This window comes from Colius striatus, chromosome 2, assembly GCF_028858725.1.
Source record: "Colius striatus isolate bColStr4 chromosome 2, bColStr4.1.hap1, whole genome shotgun sequence".
NCBI classification, from domain to species: Eukaryota; Metazoa; Chordata; class Aves; order Coliiformes; family Coliidae; genus Colius; species Colius striatus.
The window spans coordinates 4,292,528-4,313,293 of NC_084760.1; the positions used below are offsets into that span (position 1 = coordinate 4,292,528).

At 45.1% G+C, this 20,766-nt stretch overlaps 1 protein-coding gene across 4 annotated transcripts in view; it reads left to right on the plus strand.

Moving 5' to 3' along the window:
• Positions 1-12,124, plus strand: part of FBXL4 (F-box and leucine rich repeat protein 4) — a 73,387-nt gene extending 61,263 nt beyond the window's left edge. For 2 of the 4 annotated variants that reach the window (XM_061989437.1, XM_061989438.1), the window contains one exon: positions 3,481-12,124. In XM_061989437.1, coding sequence (XP_061845421.1) covers positions 3,481-3,644 — 164 coding nt within the window. In that variant the 3' untranslated portion in view covers positions 3,645-12,124. The remainder of the gene's footprint in view (positions 1-3,480) is intronic. The other 2 variants (XR_009818164.1, XR_009818165.1) reach the window with 2 other exon arrangements.
• Positions 12,125-20,766: the final 8,642 nt, after the last annotated feature.

Here is a 20,766-nt window from a genome sequence, read left to right on the forward strand (position 1 = left end):
TAGTGTAGTTATGCCTCTCTAGTCCTGTGGAATTCCCTAGGTGAGCACTGATCCACTCTGTAGTGGATTGGATTTCCAAAAGCTTTAGCTGAGGTGGTTCTGCTTTTGTAACTCAGCTGTCTTCTCCTGGGTTAGAAGTGTTTCAAACACAAGAGACTTACCATCTCTTTTCACAATGAAGTCGTGTCACATTGTGGTCACCAAGGGTCTGTACTGATCTGCTTATAAGTGATCTGGGCCAAGGGGTGAATAATTCTGTACCAGAGGGCAGTGCACAGGATAGAAAAATCTTAAGGTGAAGAATTGAGCACTGAAAAATTGCAGAAAGGTCTTACAGGTAAGGTACTTAGTAAACCATAAAGCAGGAGGAAAACTGTTCCATGGAGCATAAAGTAATCACATGAGGCAAAATGACATTAACTAAGCTTATGGGGGGTGGCTTTCTGTTGGTTACTGGTTTGCAGGAAAGAGATCCTGTGGGCAGTTTTTGGAAAACATCATCTCCATTGCTGCAGTGTCCAGTGATGGAAAGAAGCTGGAACACAAAAAGTTCCACTGAAACATAAGGAAAAACTCTGTCAGTGTTTCAGTGAGGGAGCCCTGGCCCAGGCTGCCCAGGGAGGGTGTGGAGGCTCCTGCTCTGGAGGCTTTCAAAACTCCCCTGGACACATTTCTGTGTGACCTGATCTAGGTGGGACTTGCTTTGGCAGGGGAGTTGCACTAGATGATTTCTAAAGGTCCCTTCCAGTCGCTACCATTCTGTGATTCTATGATTACAGACACCTGTACTTTGCTTCATTTTCTCAGAATAAATAGCAAGAAGGAAGCGTGTTCCAACTTCCTAAACTGAAACAGAACATCCAAGACTAATGTTCACTTAATAAGCAGGTGCGACCTGCTTGAGCAAGGGGGTTTCACTAGATGATCTCTAAGGGTCCCTTCCAACACCTGGCATTCTATGAATCTGTCTTATTGCTCAGCATCTAGCAGTCTCTGCCCTGCTGAGGCCTCATCTGGAGTCCTATGTCCAGTTCTGGGCTCCTCAGCTCAAGAGGGACAGGGAAGTGCTGGAGAGAGGCCAGCACAGGGACATCAAGATGATCAGGGGACTGGAGCATCTTTCATACGAGGAAAGGCTGTGGGAACTGAGGCTGTTTAGTCTGGAGAAGAGGAGACTGAGGGGAGATCTCATTAATATTGACAAATATCTCAATGGTGGGTGTCAGGAGGTTGGGACAGCACTTTTTTCAATGGTGTCTAGCAACAGGACAAGAAGTGATGGACAAAATCTGGAACAGAAAAAGTTCCATTGAAACATAAGGAAAAACTGTGTCAGTGTTTCAGTGAGGGAGCCCTGGCCCAGGCTGCCCAGGGAGGGTGTGGAGGCTCCTTCCTTGGAGGTCTGGACACGTTCCTGTGTGACCTGATCTAGGTGACCCTGCTTGAGCAGGGGTGTTGGACTAGGTGATCTCTAAAGGTCCCTTCCAACCCCTACCATTCCGTGATTCTATGATCATTCTTTCTATGATCATTCTGGGCAAAGAGAAGATTTGGATTTCTTAGGAAAGAACTGGAGAAAACACCATAAGGCTTCATTAAACATTGACTGATATTTTATGTGCAGTGCACTGTATGATTCTGGTCATCCAAATTCAAATGCACTAAATTACTGCAGAAACAAGACCAAAGGGGTCATCTGAGATGCAAAAGAGTCTAGAAAACAGACAGCCTCAAGGGAATGGAAGTGATGTCCCTGGCATTATGAATGATGTGGAAACAGTGAACTGAGAATGATCTCTCGCTGCTTCTTTATGATTCATTGCCCTTTAATTATTGCAATTAATAGCCAGTGGATTTAAGGCTGATTTTTCTGTTTTTAACACTTTTTAACATTATCTAGGTAGAGAGTAGAACTCATGTCAAGGCCTAAATATAAAGTAGTTCAGGAAAGGGGTAGCATTCATGAAAGATGTAGCTTCAGAGATCCCTAAACTGTTAATTCCTGGCAGTTAAGAAGATCCAGCAATAAAAAGCTGCTTAAAAAATCTGCTTTTACAAAAATCTTGCTTCCTGACTCCCCACCTTTTTGTGCCTTTTAAATCCTTTCATATATGGTCCTTGACCATAGACATGACCCTAAACTAGATGGCATTTTGAGGTACAGTTCAGCTCAAGAGAGAACTGTATAATTTGGGGTGTCTACCGTTTGCTGTGTGCAGTCATGTTGGATGTGAACCTGCTTCTGCAGGGGGTTGGACTGGATGATCTCTAAAGGTCCCTTCCAACCCTACCGTTCTATAATGAACTCTCTTCAGAGCCAGGAGAGCTTGATGAGCAGTTTAGCCCACTGTAGATACCCAGGCTTGATTCCCTTGTCCAGAGGCGTGGCTTCCAGCCATTCCTATAAGGTATGAATCATCTCCTCTGGGTCCAGTGTCCTGTCTGCCAGCTCACTCTGGGTGTCCTACACAGTGTAAGGAACCCTCAGGGGCACCAGGCACTTCAGGCTACTGAATCATACCCCGGTGCCCATTCAGCTGAATCGGTCAATCATCATTGACTGCACTGACTGCATTTCCACCACCTATAATGAATGTGTAGATGCATGCTTATAAACACCTATGTGTTTGGTTTCTGAGTGAATCACAGAATCTCAAGGGCTGGAAGGGACCTGGAAAGCTCATCCAGTGCAACCCCCCTGCCAGAGCAGGAACACCTAGAGTAGGGCACACAGGAACTCATCCAGCTGGGTTTTGAATGCCTCCAGAGAAGGAGACTCCACAACCCATCTGGGCAGCCCCTTCCAGTGCTCCCTCACCTCAACAGGAAACAGGTTTTTCCTTGTGTTTCTTTGGAACCTCTTCTGTTCCAGCTGGTACCCCCCCACACTTGATTTGACCCTGTGTGACACTTAGGAGCTCAGCCACAGTGGCCGTGTTTCTAGCAGGGATAAATGGCACGTTTTCTGTTACAGATAACATATAGATAGGTATGACTATCCCTGCACTCACTCTAGAGTCCTAGAAGCATTCCTGGTGTGTTTGGAATCGGAGTAGCCCACAATAGCTCATGTGCTGTGCTTGACCAGTACAGTCAGCAGGAGAACGGTGAGAGTGTGACTATTGTGTTGCCCTCTGCCAAACCCCAGCATCTGGTCACTGGGAGGTCTTGTGGATTTGAGTACTTGGCTTCTGTAGTTAGAGATTACTCTTGAAGTTGTAAAGCTACCCCTTAATACAAAATGATGGAGTTACTTGAGCATTGGAGTACGAAAACACAATAAGCTCCTTAAAGGCAACAATTCTGCAGTCTCTGAGAAGCCTTTCATTTGAAATCTAATGGAAGTGAATCTAAATAAAAACTGTGTTGTAGCAGCATTTTTTCTTAATACAGCAGCTTTAAAACAAAACAACATAAAGGCTATTGTCACTAACTTTACATTTTGTTCTGTTTCTGTTTGTGTGTGTGTTCTTTTCACAGGGACGAGGATGGTAAGCCCTGCATCTTTAAGAAAATTGCTGGAGTCTTGTAAAGATCTTTCTTTACTCGATGTGTCCTTCTGTTCACAGATTGATAATAGAGTTGTCCTAGAGCTGAATGCCAACTTTCCTAATGTGTTCATAAAAAAGAGTTTCACCCAGTGACTCACCACATATGCTGCTGTGGGATACGTTTGACAAGAGTCGTTTCCTGTGAATTTATGCTGACTTTTTAAAAGGAGGATATAAATCCCCTGTGAAACAGTGACAAGTATTGTCTACAAAACAAAGAGTAAAATACACTTAAACACAAGATGCATTTCTTAAAGAGGTAATATTGCACCTAAGGATTGTTTTACTCTGTGTTAATTGGTGGCACTGCATGTTTTTAAACACCAGCCACGGGTGTGGCTTTAATGAGAAGCAAAGTCATAATGTCTTCTTCAGTGTCCCTTTATAGGGTGTTACAGACAATAAACTATGTTAATATCCGGGGGGAAGCAGAAGTTCAGTGTTTAGCAGTAAGGAGAAGATAAGTGCTTCCTTTTTCTGTAGATGTGTTTGTGTGTGTATATAGATGTATTTGTATATACACACACAGATACTGTAGCATTCTAGTTGGGTCTACAGCTTAAGATACCAGGATCTGGCCTGTAATTAGTTGTCTGAACGTCTGTTTAAGCTTCTGCAAGAATGGATTGAAGAGACACTTTGTCGTCTTCGTGAGGTTTTTTTTGGCAACAAATTGTTTCTGATACATTTTTCTCCCTTCCTCTCCCTAAAATAGATGTAATGGTGTCTCACAGTCCAGCCTAAGTGACACAGTAGATAAAGGCAGGAACCTTCCACCCAAAATGAAAAGAGAAAATTGCCAGGTGCTTCTTGGTATTGGATATAAAGTTTGAGCCAGGTACTTAGTGTTGTAACTGGTAATGTGTAGAAAAGCCCAGAGCAATTTTCTGTTCAAATTCCTATCCTGGTCAAGCCCTAACTTGTCATTTATCTGACCATCCTGCAGCATACTGTAAAAGAATAGAACTTAGGCTAATGCATTGGCAACTGTCCCTTACACTGGCATCAAATCTGCTGTCAAGTGTGAAAGCAAACATCTTTGTTCAGTGAAACAGCAAGGACAGTATAACAGAGTGGAAACAAGGGCAATATGGTTTGGTGGTTTAAGAATCATCAGATCTTAGTGTTGCATTTGCTTTGGTTTGGGGTGTTTTTTTTGGTTTGCCAGTAGGCCATTGCTCAAAGTACTATTGCACTCTCTCTCTTTCACGCTGTTTAGCCTCTGGAGAAGGAAAACTGTGTCACTGGACAAATTCTAGAGGTTTCTCCTCCTTGGATGAAGTTTTTGTCTCTTTTTCCTTGAATACCACTAGAGTATGTTGCAATGTACAACCTGAGTTTAGAATCTTACCTTTGTAGCCATTGTCGATTACCACGGACCATGAAATACAGCCTGTCCTTTGATTTCGGTTCCACTGCCCTTGTGTTGATGGCACTTACTACCTACTGGAAGAAGGAGAGAAACATTTTGCCTGGCAGAAGCACATTGTTGCACGGAAGATCACTGGCAAAGAGCACTTCAGTTCCTGCAGTAAATAACCCAGCGCTACTAGAGGGCTGCCACAGGTCATTAAAGATTGGATGATCTCTGCGACTCCTTCGAATGAACGCTTTGAACTCTTTGTGCTGGTGCCAATGCTTTACAAACCATGTCATGAAACAGCTACAGAACATTTATATGATTTTATAGAAAGACCTTTTTTCCTCATGTTTTTAGGTTTTACAGAGTCTTTTGGGAATTCCAGATCCGAAGAAGGGCATGCACAGTTGGCTTTTTGATTTGATTTCCTCCATGCAGATAGCACTATGGGATTTCCAACTAGATCGTGCCATTCCTTTTTCTTCCTCCTTTTTTGCTTTTAACCAGAAAACTGAACATTGTCAGAGACCTTTAGATTGATTTACTTGGGTTTTTTTCCACACTGACAGGTGTCAGCTTTGCTATGGTTATTTCTGAGACCTCATTTTTTCCAGTCAGGTTTGGGTTGATTTATTTTTCTGGGAAATCACCTTTTAACTACTTTTTTTTAATCTACAAGTACTATTTTTTTCTTTGTAACTGAGTGTTAAAGATTATTGTTCAAGTCCTAGGAGAACACAGGTTCAGGTAATGGGAGTTTACAAAGAACAGTATCTCAAAACAAAACGTTTCTGTTGTGAAATTTTCCTTCTCAGGGTGCATCTGTGTTTATCTCCTCTTTTGTTTTCTTAGAGATCCTTCTTGTTTTTCACTGTAAATAGAATGAGATGTGAATGAAGTGGTTGCCATTGTGCCTTCAAACCGATAAACTTGGTACATAATACAGTTTTACTCCTACAGTGGATCAAATAAGTGTATTTGTAGTGATGTATGTATAAAGGATTTCATTCTCTGTTGCTTTTTAGATAGTGTAAAGGAGGTTTAAATTGACATTTTCTTCATACTAAAGGATATTTCTTTTCTTGTGCCTTCTGTTTCAAGTTGGTTTTGTCAGGAATCCTGTTGTCAATGGAAAGGTAAATCAAAGTCTACCTTTTATTTGGGCTTATTTAAAACTTAGCTATTACCAATCACATGACCAGGAAAGACTTCCATCTGTAGTTGTAGACTTTAACCTTCAGTCAGCAGGTAAGAAGCTCTTTTAGCTGTGGCTTTATACATCCAAGAAGTCTTCCAGCAAAGAGAGGGTGTAGACCAGACTTGACATTTCTTCTATTTCCAGGGTAAAGAAAACAACATGCTTTTAGACCTTCCTTATACATCACAAGCAAGAATAGGTCACTGTCTTTTTAGTTCCGCTCTTTTATACTTCTGTGTGTATATTTATACATATGTATGTATAAATTATATATCTGCACACCTGTGTTTGTGTATATATATGTACAACAGTGTGGTGGCTGTGTACATACTTGTACATATATCTAAATCGTAAAGCCTTTCATGTCAAAATCACTTCTGTGAACTGAATGTAAGAGCAAGAGATGTTTCACAGCAGTTCTGTTTTCAGCTATTGTTTTACTGTAGCTGGAGGCTGAGTTCTTCCTCTCCTCCTGTGCAGCAGGAAAAGCCTGGGCGGGAGGTGTGCTGGATTTCCTGTGTTGCTGTGCCAAAGTGCCTTTTGATTTGTCTACATGTGAGGGCTATTACAAGGGAGGGGAGAGTGGGGATGCAAAGTCCCATAGCTACTGTGGACTTCTGCCTTGTGAAGTAGTTGGACAGAGGGAAACTTGTTCTAGTTTCATATAATCCAAAATGCATGATGGCAGTTCCTCACTGGAAGGAGTTTAAGTGTTCTGGAATTGGGTGGTCACCTCCAACACTAGACCTTCCCTCAGTCATCTTACCTAAATTCTGCTTTTAAGGATATTCCATGCTTTTTTAATCTTCTCCTTTGATCTTGTCAGTCTTTCTGAAGTATTGTAAAAGATGTGCTTTGGCAACAGATGTTGTTAATGTGCTCCAAGAAGAGAGGCTTGCTTGGAAGTGCTTCTTAAACTAAAGGAGGGCTTCAGTACCATCTGGATGAAGTCAATGTGGGGTGTGATTTTCAAAACAATAGGATAGTTTTTACAATTTAAAGCATCTTCCTAACTCTTGGAAGCTTCCATTCAGCACTTGTATTCATCATTCTGAGCTGTCAGGCTAGATAGCTCTATGAAAATGAATGGGGTTTCTGTTGTTTAGATTGTGGCCATGAGTAAGTACATTAGTGAGCAGCAAGAACAGTTTTGTGTAGGAGTTTGAACCTTACAATCTCCATGTACTTGGAGATCTAAATTTCAGGCAAAATAACCCTCAAACTCTTGTATTTACTGCCTGATCTTTTTTTCCTTGGAGCTCTCATGCCAGCTTTTCCAAATGCTCAGTGTCCTGTATTCATGGTACACAGTGAGTAGAATTCATCTGACTGAATGTTAGCTGTCTGAAAGTTAGACATCTAGTTTAAGGGAGAAATCTGGCCACCTCTAGAGAGCTATTAATCTCCTCCTAAGATAGATATTTAAGGAAAGTAGAATGAATCATGTTCTGGAGAGCTTCTCTGGAGACTGTGGAAGCTGTGATTTATCTCAGGTGAGATGCTTGGCTTTAGAATACTGAACTGAGATGAATTGCATTCAGGGCAGTACTGTCTCAGAGTAGCAAAAAAAACCCAAGACCAGAACATCCATCCCCAGACCTCAAACCCCTCTAAAATCCATCCAGAGAGAAGTAAATTAAAGAGATGCTGACAGCTTGAAAAGTCAGTGTTCCTTCTGTCCTCAAGTCCCTTGCCAGTGGTGGTGGGATGTCTTTATGTTCTGTGGAAATGCATCCCCTTCCTCTGTCCTAAAGTCTGACGTACCCGACTGGCTGTAACTGCCTGAAGTTAACGGGGAAACGTAATTAATGCATTACAGCTCTTTTGATAATCTTTCATATTGCTATAATTAAGACTATGACTAGTTTAACTGCTCTCCTGTCAAGCAGAAATGTTACCCACTGTGCATTTGCCAAGAATTGTGTGTTTAGTCCTTGGTTCTTACTGCGTGTGCTTATTGCATCGTGTGGAATGTGTTTCCCACGTCAGGACTACCCCAGTTACAGAAACGAGACGAAATGTAGCATTTTCTTACATGGAGGTCAGGGGAGGTGACTTTACATATTGATTTACATGTTCATTGTTACTCTTTTGCAGTGATTCTGGAAGTTGTAGCTTTTGAAATGCTGAGGCTGGAAGTTCCTTGTTGAGTGCTTCCGTACTGCGTTAGACACAATCAACACTTACTTCCCCCGACTCAAAGCATTTGTCCTTCACTGAGACGATCATTTCCATCATTTTAGGAATCCAAATTGACAAAGAAATCCAAGAATGAGCTCTTTTGAGTATCACCAGACATGGGCTTCCAAATTGACAAAGAAATCCAAGAATGAGCTCTTAAGTATGACCAGGCATGGGAGAGATGGTGAGAACAGACATGAGGAAGGGCTAAGGTGTGAGTCTCATGCATTATCTTCAAAGAAGAGGTGGCCCTTTTTAAGAAGGTTTAGCCACAGTAATAGCAGACAATGGTGGGCCTTTCCTTATAAGCTGATGGACTAAGTAACTGTAATTTTAACTCAAGTACTTCTAGTTTCTCCCTGTCTTGTTTTCAATAGGACAATCATCCTAAATTGAAGGGGATCCTTTGTGAGGAACTAAGGTGGGATTTTTTTCTGGCATAATTTATTCCTTTTCTAAAAACAAATAAAGGAAGGCCCTCAACTATTTGAATGAAAGCTCTCTCTTTCCTTGGGTGCTGAAGAAATGCAAACCTCAAGAAAAAAGAAACAAAGGAGAACTTATCCAGGTTTATCTGGAAACTCAGATAATAAATAGCCAGAAGTGTTTTAAATGTGAGGAAAGGAAGTGCATTCTTCTAGATCAGCTCTTAATCTTTGCCAGAAACTTAGTTTCCCTTATAATTTCACGTGCTCATCCTTCTGACTCAACATGTAGCATTTAAATGCTCTTAATATTGACCTTTCATATATGTGCTTGTGCTGCAGTTCCTGGTATGTGTAAAGCTGAATCTTTTTTCAATTAGTCCTTTTTTTGTGGACAAATAAAATGCAGTTTTGGGGTAAAAATGGTAAAGAGGAGGATCAGGACAAGAGAAGGCTCAGGGGCAGCCTTACCAATGCATAGGAATACCTGATGGAGGTGGGGAAGAAAGAAGAAGGAGTCAGATTATCCTCAGCGATGCCCACAGACAGGGCAAGAAGCGGTGGGCACAAACTGAAACACAGGAGACACTCTCTGAAGACAAGATGATGCATTTTGTGGTAAGGGTGACCAAGCCCTGACACGGGTTTCCTGCAGGGGCTGTGGAGTCACCATCCTTTCATAGAACCATAGAATTGTTGTGAAAAAGACCTTTTAAGATCGAGTCCAACCCCTCACCTCACAGAGCCAGGCCCATCACTGAACTAAACCATGTCCCTCAGCACCTCATCTGTGTGTCTGTTGAATATCTCCAGGGATGGTGACTCCACCAGCTCCCTGGGCAGCCCCTTCCAATGCTTCATAATCCTCTGGGTGAAAAAGTTCTTCCTCAAGTCCAATCTAAACCTCCCCTGGTGCAACTTGAGCCCATTTCCTCATGTCCTGTCATTCGTTACTGGACAGATCAACCCCTTCCTCTCTACCTCACTACAACTCTTTCAGGGCAGTGCCACAGATTTCTGTGTATACACTGTTCTCAAACTAACAGAGGCAAACGTAAAACAGATTTGGAAACTAATAGTGTATGCTTGGAGTTATTTTAGAGTAGTTACTGAAAGTGACTTAAAAGTACCCAGGAATTGGTGTGTTCTCAGGGGGACCTTGCACTTTCTGATTTAACTTCCACATCCAGACAAGGAATGAGGAGGAATGGCATCTCCAGGCCTTCAGGTTAAAATACCTGAACCCAGCACCTGGATGCATTTGAAGAAAAATGAATCCTACTAGATGTCTCCCTGTAGCCCCCCCCTTTAATAACCAGCAACAAAATACTTGCACTGCATTTATGATTAAACAGGACCCTCCGTTTATCTGACGTAGCAATGGGAGTTTGGGTCGTGTTACAACAAACTCCTGCTGTGTTACCTTTTAAAGGGACTCATTCCTGTTCAAGGTGGAAGGGCAGCAATAGAGGGGAGAGTTCCAGACACTGTGTGTAAATAGCTCTGCTGGGCATTCTCTGCCAGTAAGCACCACCAGCAAGTTTATGTCTTGTTCTAAACAAGTTGAGAAAGACAAAAGGGATAATTGCCTCTAAGCAGATTTTTGATAGCTGGAGGGTGTTTGTGTCATCTGATATTAAATATCCAGGGTAGATATTGAAGTGTGGAAAGTAATCCCCTACTCTGGGTGGATAGGTTTCTTCCACAGGGTTATTTGGATCAAGAGGTCAATCTTAAACTGAGGTCTTGACCTCTCGAGAAACTGAGGTCCACACAGACCCCAGAAAACTGCTCTTATGAACTGGCCTCCTGACCAAGGCCTCCTGTCCTAGCACATGTGGGTTCAGAGGAGGTTGTTTGCCCTGTGGTGCTCTCTCTTAGCCCCCCAGTTTCCCTTGCTTCCACCAAAGGCCACTGCTTGCTTTGCTCTGTTGGTTGAACTGTATCTGGTCGCTCCCTGCAACGTGTCTTGGCTAAAAGTGTTCAAAGTCATGAAGCTTTTTTACCCTCCCAAGTCAGGTATTAAAGCCAGCTGAAGCAAGAGGGCATTTAACTTCAGTGAGAAGAACAGCAAGCAGCAGGTGAGAGCATTTTGGTTGTGCAAATGTTTTCATTCAGGTTAGCATAAACAGGGGTGCCCACTCTTGGCTGTGGCCCAAGGCTCCTTAACGTTCAGATAGTTCACCTCAGTAGCGTGTCGTAAAGACGCCCAAAATGAGGTGCTTTATTTTCACCTCATCATTGTGATTCAAGCCCTAAAGTAGAAGATGCTGTTGTGAACACATGAGAACGTGCAGATCCTGCCTGGCTTCTGTACAGTTCTCAGAGAAGCAGCCATTGGAAGGTGCAGGTGAGAGAGGCTCATCGGAGCATATTTAAGTCACGGTGAGGGCAGCGGTTCCCGGAGATGTGTTTCTGGACTGTTCCCTGATGTTAAGCTCCACAGGCCCACAAAGCTGCCATCCACCACTTTGCACCCCTGCAGGCCTAAATACAGTCAGTATTCCACGAGCTGCATCTGGATGTGCAGTCATAGACCCCAAGTGTGCTCTCTGCTGTCGTTGGGTGATGTGCACATTCAGCGTTAACCCCAGCTCTCTTTCTTTGCTCCTCTTGATACACTAGCAGCGTTCACCTTGGCATCTTCTGTATGCTTGTTTTGAATGTTTCCCTCTGAGGCTTGTGCATTTGTTTTTATACTTAGGCAAGTTCTTGATTCCAATTCAAAATCACATGTGTTTTCCCCTCTCAGTACCCTGCTTGACCAACATGAAAGGGCAGGTAGGTTATTAGTGGTGTGTTACTTCTGTTCAGGTCTCCCTCCTGAATCTTCTCTCCCTGGGTAAACCCAAAGGGCTGTGTGTGTATGCAAGCAAAGCTCATTCACAGATACCTGACAGCTCTTTGTTTTAATACCCTTGGCTCCTAGCACAATATGCTTTTGTGGTATAAGGTACAAGGTTTGCTTGAAGACTCACAAAGCAGAAACGTTAGCCCCATTGTTTATAAATGAGTGACTTTATTACAGAGAAATCCTGTAACACCTTCTGTTGCTAACTGAAAAGACAGTTCCTTTTTATCTTAAAAAGTTAATTATGTATTTATACACCACTTATTTCCTTTTATTAAATTAAGCCCTGCTTTATTCTGACATATTGGATCACTTAAAATGTCATAACACTGCATTGTACCGTGTTATTCTGTTACTGCCAATACAAAGAAATGAATGCCCTCCCTGAGTTGTCAGGATCTGCTGACTCAGAGATGACAGAAAGGTGTTAAAATATATCCCACCTATAATATTTCTCTTGCTTTGCACTTAATTTGTTTCCCTTTGTCTGCGTTGCAAAAATCCAAGTGTACATAAAACGATGACTAAATATAACAATAAATGCTTTATCTACATCCATTGACCTGTTGTGCATTCATTTTTAAAAGCCAGTGAAATAAACCACAACGTGTGATGCCTTGGTCATATTTTTTTTATCACTGTTTGTTTTGAAATCACAGGATCACAGAACCTCAAGAGTTGGAAGAGCCCTGGAAAGATCACCCAGTCCAACCCCCCTGCCAGAGCAGGACCACTTACCCTAGATGGTTTTAGATACCAGTTTGTGAGTTAACATTTCTTTTCCTTTAGAAGTGTGTGTTATTGTTTAATATTTAGCTCACTGTAGCCCTGGAACTAGATGCCTTACACATAGTAGATGCTTTGCTACCTGAAAAGGATTTGTGATGTAGGTACAGAGCAAGAGGGTGAGGGAGCCCTGACCCAGGCGGCCCAGGCTGCCCAGGGAGGGTGTGGAGGCTCCTTCCTTGGAGGTCTTCAAGACCTACCTGTATACCTTCTTATATGACCTGATCTAGGTGACCCTGCTTCTGCAGGGGGGTTGGACTAGATGATCTCTAAAGGTCCCTTCCAACCCTACCATTCTATCATTCTATGAAGAGGCACCAGAGGTAAATAGGATATAAAGCAGAATGTGGAGACTACAATGTACCAAATGGCACCTCCAATGTACTTTTTCATCCCTTTGATTATATAGGTAGTGATAAGGCTGTGATTAAATGTTGTGGAACTCAAGTAACACAATAAACTCAACATATAATCAAAGGCTTCATTACAGAGTTCTGCTGCTTAGGAAACAGGACCGAGAAAGGGACAAGTGGGCTCCAGAACTGTCCATAGTACTGAACTGGGAACGACTAACTGCTTTGCTAGACTTTGTCTTCGTGTTTTCATCAATTATCTAGAAAGATAGTTGGTTGAGAATTATTTACCAAAGTGATTTTGGGCTGATGGGTGCCCATTGTCTTCTAGACAGCGTTTATCAAGCATTATCGATTCTGCTGTTAATTGCTCAAGACAACGCTCCTGCTAAAACAAATCCAAAGCTTTGAGTTGTTTTCTCGCATCTCAAAGGAAACTTTTATTAAGGCTTTTAATCTTCAGCACCTACCAAAGCGTTCAGCTTTTGTATCACAGCTTTGCCTCAGGCCAGTATCGGTTCAAACACGCTCAAACTCTCTGTCTTCTAGCAACAGCTTACAGCTGCCGGCGCTTCTGATGATGGAGGAGCACAAGGATGAGGCTGGACTCAGGTTGGGTGCATCTTGGGCAGAAGGCAGCTGACTCTTGTTTTGCAGGGCTGCTTTTGTGGTGTTGAAAAGTCATGCGTAAAGCTGAACATTTTCCAGGTGTCTCTGTTCTTCTCTGTGCTGCCCCTGGTCATGCAAGCGGCTTAAACACCACACACAAAAACATGGATCTCAAAATACTGCAGGGTTTCCTAACCTTAATGCCTGAGAACCTGTAATACACTTTATTGCTTGGTGAGAGCATGATGTTAACTCCCTGCACCAGGACAGGCTGGGGGTGGTGTGCTGGGGAGGAGCTCTACAGAGACAGACCTGGGAGTGCTGGTTGATAATAAACTGACCATGAGCCAGCAATGTGCTCTCGTGGGCAAGAAGCCAATGGCAGCCTGGGATGCATCAAGAAGAGTGTGGCCAGCAGGTCAAGGGAGGTTCTGCTCCCCCTCTACTCTGCCCTGGCAAGGCCTCATCTGGAGTCCTGTGTCCAGTTGTGGGCTCCTCAGCTCAAGAGGGACAGGGAAGTGCTGGAGAGAGGCCAGTGCAGGGCCACCAAGATGATCAGGGGACTGGAGCATCTTTCATATGAGGAAAGGCTGCGGGAACTGAGGCTGTTACTGCAGGGTGACTTCATTAATACTTACAAGTATTTGAAAAGTTTTTGTCAAGGGGATGGGGTGACACTTTTTCTATTGTCTCAAATGACAGGACAAAGAGTGATGGACAAAAGCTGGAACACAGAAAGTTCCACTTAAGGAAAAACTTCTTTCCTGTTGAGGTGAGGGAGCCCTGGCCCAGGCTGCCCAGGGAGGGTGTGGAGGCTCCTTCTTGGGACGCTTCCAAACCCCCCTGGACTTGTTCCTGTGTGACCTGATCTAGGTGAACCTGCTTTGGCAGGAGGATTGGACTGGATTATCTCTAAAGGTCCCTTCCAACCCCTACCATTCCATGATGTTTTGAAGCAGCCAGAGCAGTTCCATGTTGTCTGCACTCGCATATTTTTACATGTTCTATGTCCAGAGGGAGGGAAGAAAGTCCTGTGAAAACATTCACAAACATGAACTGGGCTGTGTTACTGTAAGGTGCAGTTGGGAATCTTCATTGGATTTAAACTGGACACTGTAGATCTGATACTACACATGCTGCATTTGTTTGTTCACTGGTGAAATCAAATGTCACCCTACACAATTTATTGTCACAAACATTTTAATGTAAGGTAACACTTTCCCTCACAGTTTCAAAGAGATAGACATTACAATGCCCTGATGCAGGTTTTTAACTGCTGAACATCTTTAGGAGTTAAAGTAAGTGCAGCAGCATTTTCATAACAAGGTCAAGTCCTCTGGAAGCAAATGCACAAGCAGTTTAACTTCAAACTTCAGGTGAGCAGGTCTCTGAGTGGGGTTGGACACAATACATACAGCTCCTTTGTAAAAAGGAGAAACTGTGCTTGGAATGAGCCTTTTTAACTGGCTACAAGCTCAAGTCCACCACAGGCAAAACCCAATAAATCACATTAAGATCCCAATGTTAACTAGTCTGCATTTTAAAAGTGCACTGAATGTGACAGATGTGATTGATGATCCACTCTAGGTTAGTTTTTCTAGTACTGGTATCCAATAGTAAATGTAATGACTTCAGCAGCCCTTGGTTGAGCACAGGAGGCCTCTCACAGAAGGATCAAGAGCACCCTTTTCTAACTCAGTCTTGATTGATGCAAACACTCCTCATTGTTGCTCCAAGATGTGGCTGGAGCTGCTTGGGTCTGGTGTCTGCTGTGGCTTTCCAACACCTGTCCCTGGGATGCTGCTGCTGGGAGCAGCTGCTCTCCTGGGGTGACTACAGCAGAATGTCACTGTGCTAAACTGCTCAGCTGGGGCTTTGCAAGGCAGGGGAAAGGAATGTGCTGTGGGATGAACTGCAGAGAACTTCCTCTGTGGTGTCTCTGGTTAGAGAAATCTCTACTGTGTTTTTGCAGTTGCTTCTGATTAGTAATTGCAAAGGGTTTGTGTGCAAAATGATCCCATCACATAGAGAATCACAGAACCACAGAATCATTACAGTTGGAAAAGACCTTTAAGATCATCGAGTCCAACCCCTCACCTCACAGAGCCAGGCCCGTCACTGAACTAACCCATGTCCCTCAGCACCTCATCTGTGTCTCTGTTGGATATCTCCAGGGATGGTGACTCCACCAGCTCCCTGGGCAGCCCCTTCCAATGCTTCATAACCCTCTGGGTGAAAAAGTTCTTCCCAATGTCCAATCTAAACCTCCCCTGGTGCAACTTGAGCCCATCTCCTCGTGTTGTACCATTCATTACTGGAGAGAAGAGATTGACCCCCACTTCACCACAACACCTCTTCAGGCAGCTGTAGAGAGTGACCATGTCTCCTCTCAGCCTCCTCTTCTCCAGGCTAAACACCCCCAGCTCCCTCAGCCACTCCTCATCACACTTGTTCTCCAGACCTTTCAGCTTTGTTGCCCATCTCTGGACACCCTCCAGCACCTCAATGTCCTTCCTGTAGTGAGGGGCTCAGAACTGGACACAGTACTTGAGGTGCAGCCTCACCAGTGCTGAGCACAAGGGAATGATCACCTCCCTGCTCCTGCTGACAACACAGTTCCTGATCCAGGCCAGGATGCCCTTGACCTTCTTGGCCACCTGGGAACACTGCTGGCTCATGTTCAGCTGCTGTCAATTAACATCCCCAGGTCAACTGAGAGTCCTTTGAAGGTGATGACACATGATTTGCAGTGTTTAGGTATTTATTTGTTTCAGCACAATGCATCAGTAGACTTGATAGGATGCTTTGCAGCAACTTTTGTTCCTCCAGCAGACATCTTTAAGGTCTGCAGCTACTGCCTAGCACTGAGTGTAAGGAACTCATCATTTTGAAATGGCTGGGGAAGGAGAAAGAAAAAAGGTGGTGGGTACAGAGCCTTCAGGTGGTCACCTTGTGCTGTGTCATCGTCAGTGCTCTGCCTGAGGTTTTAACCTGGGGATGAGTTACTAAACTGGTAGTTGATTTGTACTGATCTGACATCAGGTGGTATCTACTGTGCCTTATGCTAAAGAGATTCATGGAGAACTTAAGTGTTATGCAAGAGCACGTTTGTAAGAGCCAAAGTGGGTACCAATCAAACCTAAAGATCTACAGTGCTGCTCTGATATTTTATATCTATATATATATACACACACTTAAATAATTCAGTCCTTGCAGGGAATGACAGCAGCTTTCAAGTTAAGGTATTGATCCATGGGTGTTCTGCTGCTCTCCAAAAGGCACAGAGGCTTTTGCATCTGTGCCTCCAATGCTCACAGTGGCAGATCCTTGGAAAGGACTGAGATTAATGATTTCCAGCTAATGATCAGGTGCTGTCACCTGGTAGCAAGAAGTTGGTTGTGAGGGGGTGGGGTGATGACCCACCTTTTTCTGTTTCCCTAAACATACAGTCACAGAATCACAGAATATCAAGGTTTGGAAGGGACCTGGAAAGCTCATCCAGTGCAACCCCCCTGCCAGAGCAGGACCACCTAGAGCAGGGCACACAGGAACTCATCCAGCTGGGTTGGAATGTCTCCAGAGAAGGAGACTCCACAGCCCATCTGGGCAGCCCCTGCCAGTGCTCCCTCACCTCAACAGGTAAGAAGCTTTTCCTTCTGTTTCTTTGAACCTCTTCTGTTCCAACTTGTCCCCGTTGCCCCTTGTCCTATCATTGGCCATCACTGAGCACAGCCTGGCTCCATCCTCCTCACACCCACCCTTTATGTATTGGCAAACATGAATGAGGTCACCCCTCAGTCTCCTCTTCTAAAGGGCTCAAGAGCCCCAGCTCCCTCAGCCTTTCATCACAAGGGAGATGCTCCACTCCATCATCTTGGTGGCCCTATGCTGAACTCTCTCCAGCAGCTCCCTGTCCTTCTGCAACTGAGGGGCCCAGAACTTGACACAATACTCCAGATGTGATCTCATGAGGGCAGAGTAGAGGGGGAGCAGAACCTCCCTCGACCTACTGCCCACAGCCCTTCTGATCCACCCCAGGCTGCCATTGGCCTTCTTGGCCACAAGGGCACATTGCTGGCTCATGCTCATCCTGCTGCCCACCAGCACCCCCAGCTCCCTTTCCACTACACTGCTCTCTAACAGTTCATTCCCCAACCTGTAGTCCTTAGGCAGCTTTTATATCTTTCAGCTAGCAGGAACAGAGCCTGACCTCTGGCAGGTGGATGTGCCATATTCAACTGTGGCTCTGCACTGGAGGGGGCTGGTGCCACACATCAGTGTGTGGATCACCTTTGTGATCTGCAGTGTGTGTCACACCATGCTCTCAGTGTTACCCCAGTGTTACTGTTACCCCATTGCTGAAGGCAGCTTTATTAAGAAAGAGGTATTTATTTTTCCTTAAAGGCTGTAAGAGATTAAGTGCAAATGTACACTCTCCTCTCTGTTGAAAGCAAGTGTGCTGCCTTGCTCCCACTCTTTCCTTAGAACAAGTGTCTCCTTATCAAAACCCTTTTGTTCAAGACCCACCTGGACACGTTCCTGTGTGACCTGATCTAGGTGACCCTGCTTCTGCAGGGGGGTTGGACTGGATGAGCTCTAAAGGTCCCTACCAACCCTACCATTCTATGCTGCTATGAAACTGAAGGTGTTTGGGACATCTAAATGACAGGGCTTCACATTCTGTGGCTGTGCATTCAGGCTGTGTGTTTAGGACTGGTAGATGCTAAACGCCTACTGCAACCAACCTTCTTTGACCCAGAGTCAGGTCCCAGTCTGGTGGCAGGACACCATTAAGATGTGGGAAGAGCTGGATTTAGGCCAAGGGGAACTGAAGGTGCAGTTGAGGTTGTGAGACAGTGCTCTGGGCTAAGCTCCTCTCTGCCCCTTCTCTGGAGAGGTAATGGCAGGAGTGCAGGAGTCACAGCACCAGACCAGGCCGGGGAAAAGGAGATTGACTTCAGCCCTCTGGGTAGAGCCTGTGGGAAGTGAAGTGAAAGCCAACCTCCCCACGTAGCTGTGTAACTGAAAGGGGCCTGGCCCCAGCTGTGAGTGGGCCTGTGTTTCTGAATGGTCAGCTGGAGATGGGCCAGCACCAAAACCGAATGGAGCAGCTGCCCCTCTGCTACTCCTCCAAAACACCTCCCTCCCTTAGTCAGTCACACAAGGCATGTGGGCAGTCTGGGTTGTCCATCTTCTTTCTCTCATCTTTAGAGGTCCCTTCCAACCCCAACCATCCTGTGATTCTGTGATTTCTTGCCCAATTCCAAGGGCCTGCCATGCATTATGTCAATAAAGGACTGCTTAAGTTAAGGGACTAGATTGCACCTCAAATTAAAACTGTCTGGTTTGGGATATGATTTATACACTGAGGGCGTTCAGCAAAATTAGTATGCGAAAGGTCAACGTTATCCAGCTCTCCAGACCTATTAGCAAATAAATCAATCCTTACTTATCTGCTGCTTGAGGAAAGGGCCCTGAAACAAGGCCAGCTTCTCGCTTCAGAGGCTGAACCTTCCTGGTGGCTCTGTGCCTCCTGCAGATAGAGCTATCTCCACAGCTAGGACTGGTTACAAGCTTCATCTGTAACGAGTGGGAAGTGTAGCTCCTGCTTACTTACCTTTCCAGCTCTAGTCCTGTACATAGCATCTTATTTCTGTTATCTGAAAGGTCCACAATTGACTTTCAGCTGGAAAACAGGTTCTTTTCTCTCACCTCAGCTTGGTGCTACAGTGTTGGTTGTCTCTAGTATGATTAGCTCTGTGCAGAACACTCATTTCTTTCCAAAACTTCACCTTTCTGAGCTGGTGGGTTGGGTTTTTTCACTTTGCTTTGCTTTTCTTGTTTTGCTGTGTTTTGTTTTGTTTCAGCTCAATTTGCTTGTTGAGTTTGCAAGAGACTCTGAGATCGTGATATGTCACTTATCTGTTTTCAGTGCACTGAAGTCTGCTGTAGCAGACTGTCTGAATGACTTGGGTTCTTGATATTCACAATATTTTAACGTTTCCAGCACCTACTTACACAACGTGGCTGCACCTGCAATAAACACAAGATGGAAACCTGTACACTCTCAACTCCCTGGACTTACAGACCTGTCAATACCTGAAGCCCTGAGCGCTGTGAGGCTGTGTGGGGAGGGCAGTGGTGAAGGTGGGGGAAAGAGAAAGCCCCCAGCCAGCATCCAACAGCCCAGGGCTGTCTCTGCTTCTGTGTTCTCTGAAAATGGAGAGGTTTTACCCAAGGGGGCAGAGTGGTGGTTGGGGTTTTTTAGTGATGGATCTGGCATCTGGGGCGATTCGACTCCAGGAAGAAGAGAAGCAAGTTAGCAAAAGGGTGGGATTTAAGACCCTCTCGAAGGAGCCAGGTGGGTATGATGCAGGTTTAGGTGTGGAGTGGAAGGGGTGAGGGAGGGATCTTACAGCCGACACAGCCGCAGGGACCTGCCCTGCTCCCTCTCCCACTCCCACCCCCTCGGCTGTGCCGCGGTTTGCCGAGGGGGACAAGCGCCGAGGGGCAACAGCCCCACGGGTGTCCCCTCCACGGAGAGACCGTTCCCACGCCGTGATAAGGGAGGTGGCATGTGCTCGTCCGGGCTGGATGAGGGATTTGCCGGTCGGAGAGACGGGACACCTTCCCAGCCCAGCGCATTCTCACTCCGAGCCGTCGGATGGAAGGGAGGGGGGCTTGCAAATGGGGGTTGCTGGGTCATTTGGGTTTTTATTGTTTTTAAATCCTAGGTGGAAGAAGCAAACAAACCGATAAGACCCTCAAAACACACATATGCAAAGACAGGAAAAACCGACAGCAAGAGAACAACCGTCTTCACGACCTCAAAACAGGCAATTCCCCACCGAGTGTCCCGGAGGCCGGCCCCATCATCCTTGGGTCCAAAGGCAGAGGGTTTGCGGGGGGTGGAGGATGGTTCCCCCGTGGCAGATGCCGCTGGAGGGCGCCCACGCTCCACGCGTGGTCCCGGCTTCGGCTCCGGACACGGCTCCGGTCCCGGACACGGCCCTTTGGGGCCGTGTCCGGGACCGGAGCCGTGTCCGGAGCCGAAGCCGGGACCTGTGGTATCATCGACCCTGGAGGAAAACTCATTTCCCCAGCCACACCGGCAACGGAGTCGCTCGTCTGAGGCGAAGAGAAAACTCGTCTCTCTCTCCTTTGTGCGTCTTGCGGGGTTTCTCCTTGCGGAGGCAATTGGCAAAGGTTAGGAAGGCGTCTTTAGATCCCCCCTAATCCCCGTTTAAATATTAAGAGTATAAGCAGCCTAGGCCCGGTATTTACCTGTGTAACACCATAGATTTCCCTCCAGACTTAGACTTCTAAGAATTTACGGGACGGTTCGCGTTTCTTTCTTGCTTTTCTTTCCCCCCCCCCCTTTTTTCCCTCACTCTCCCCACCTCTTCGTATTTATTTAACAAACTAACGGGGAGCCACCAACAATAAAAGCAG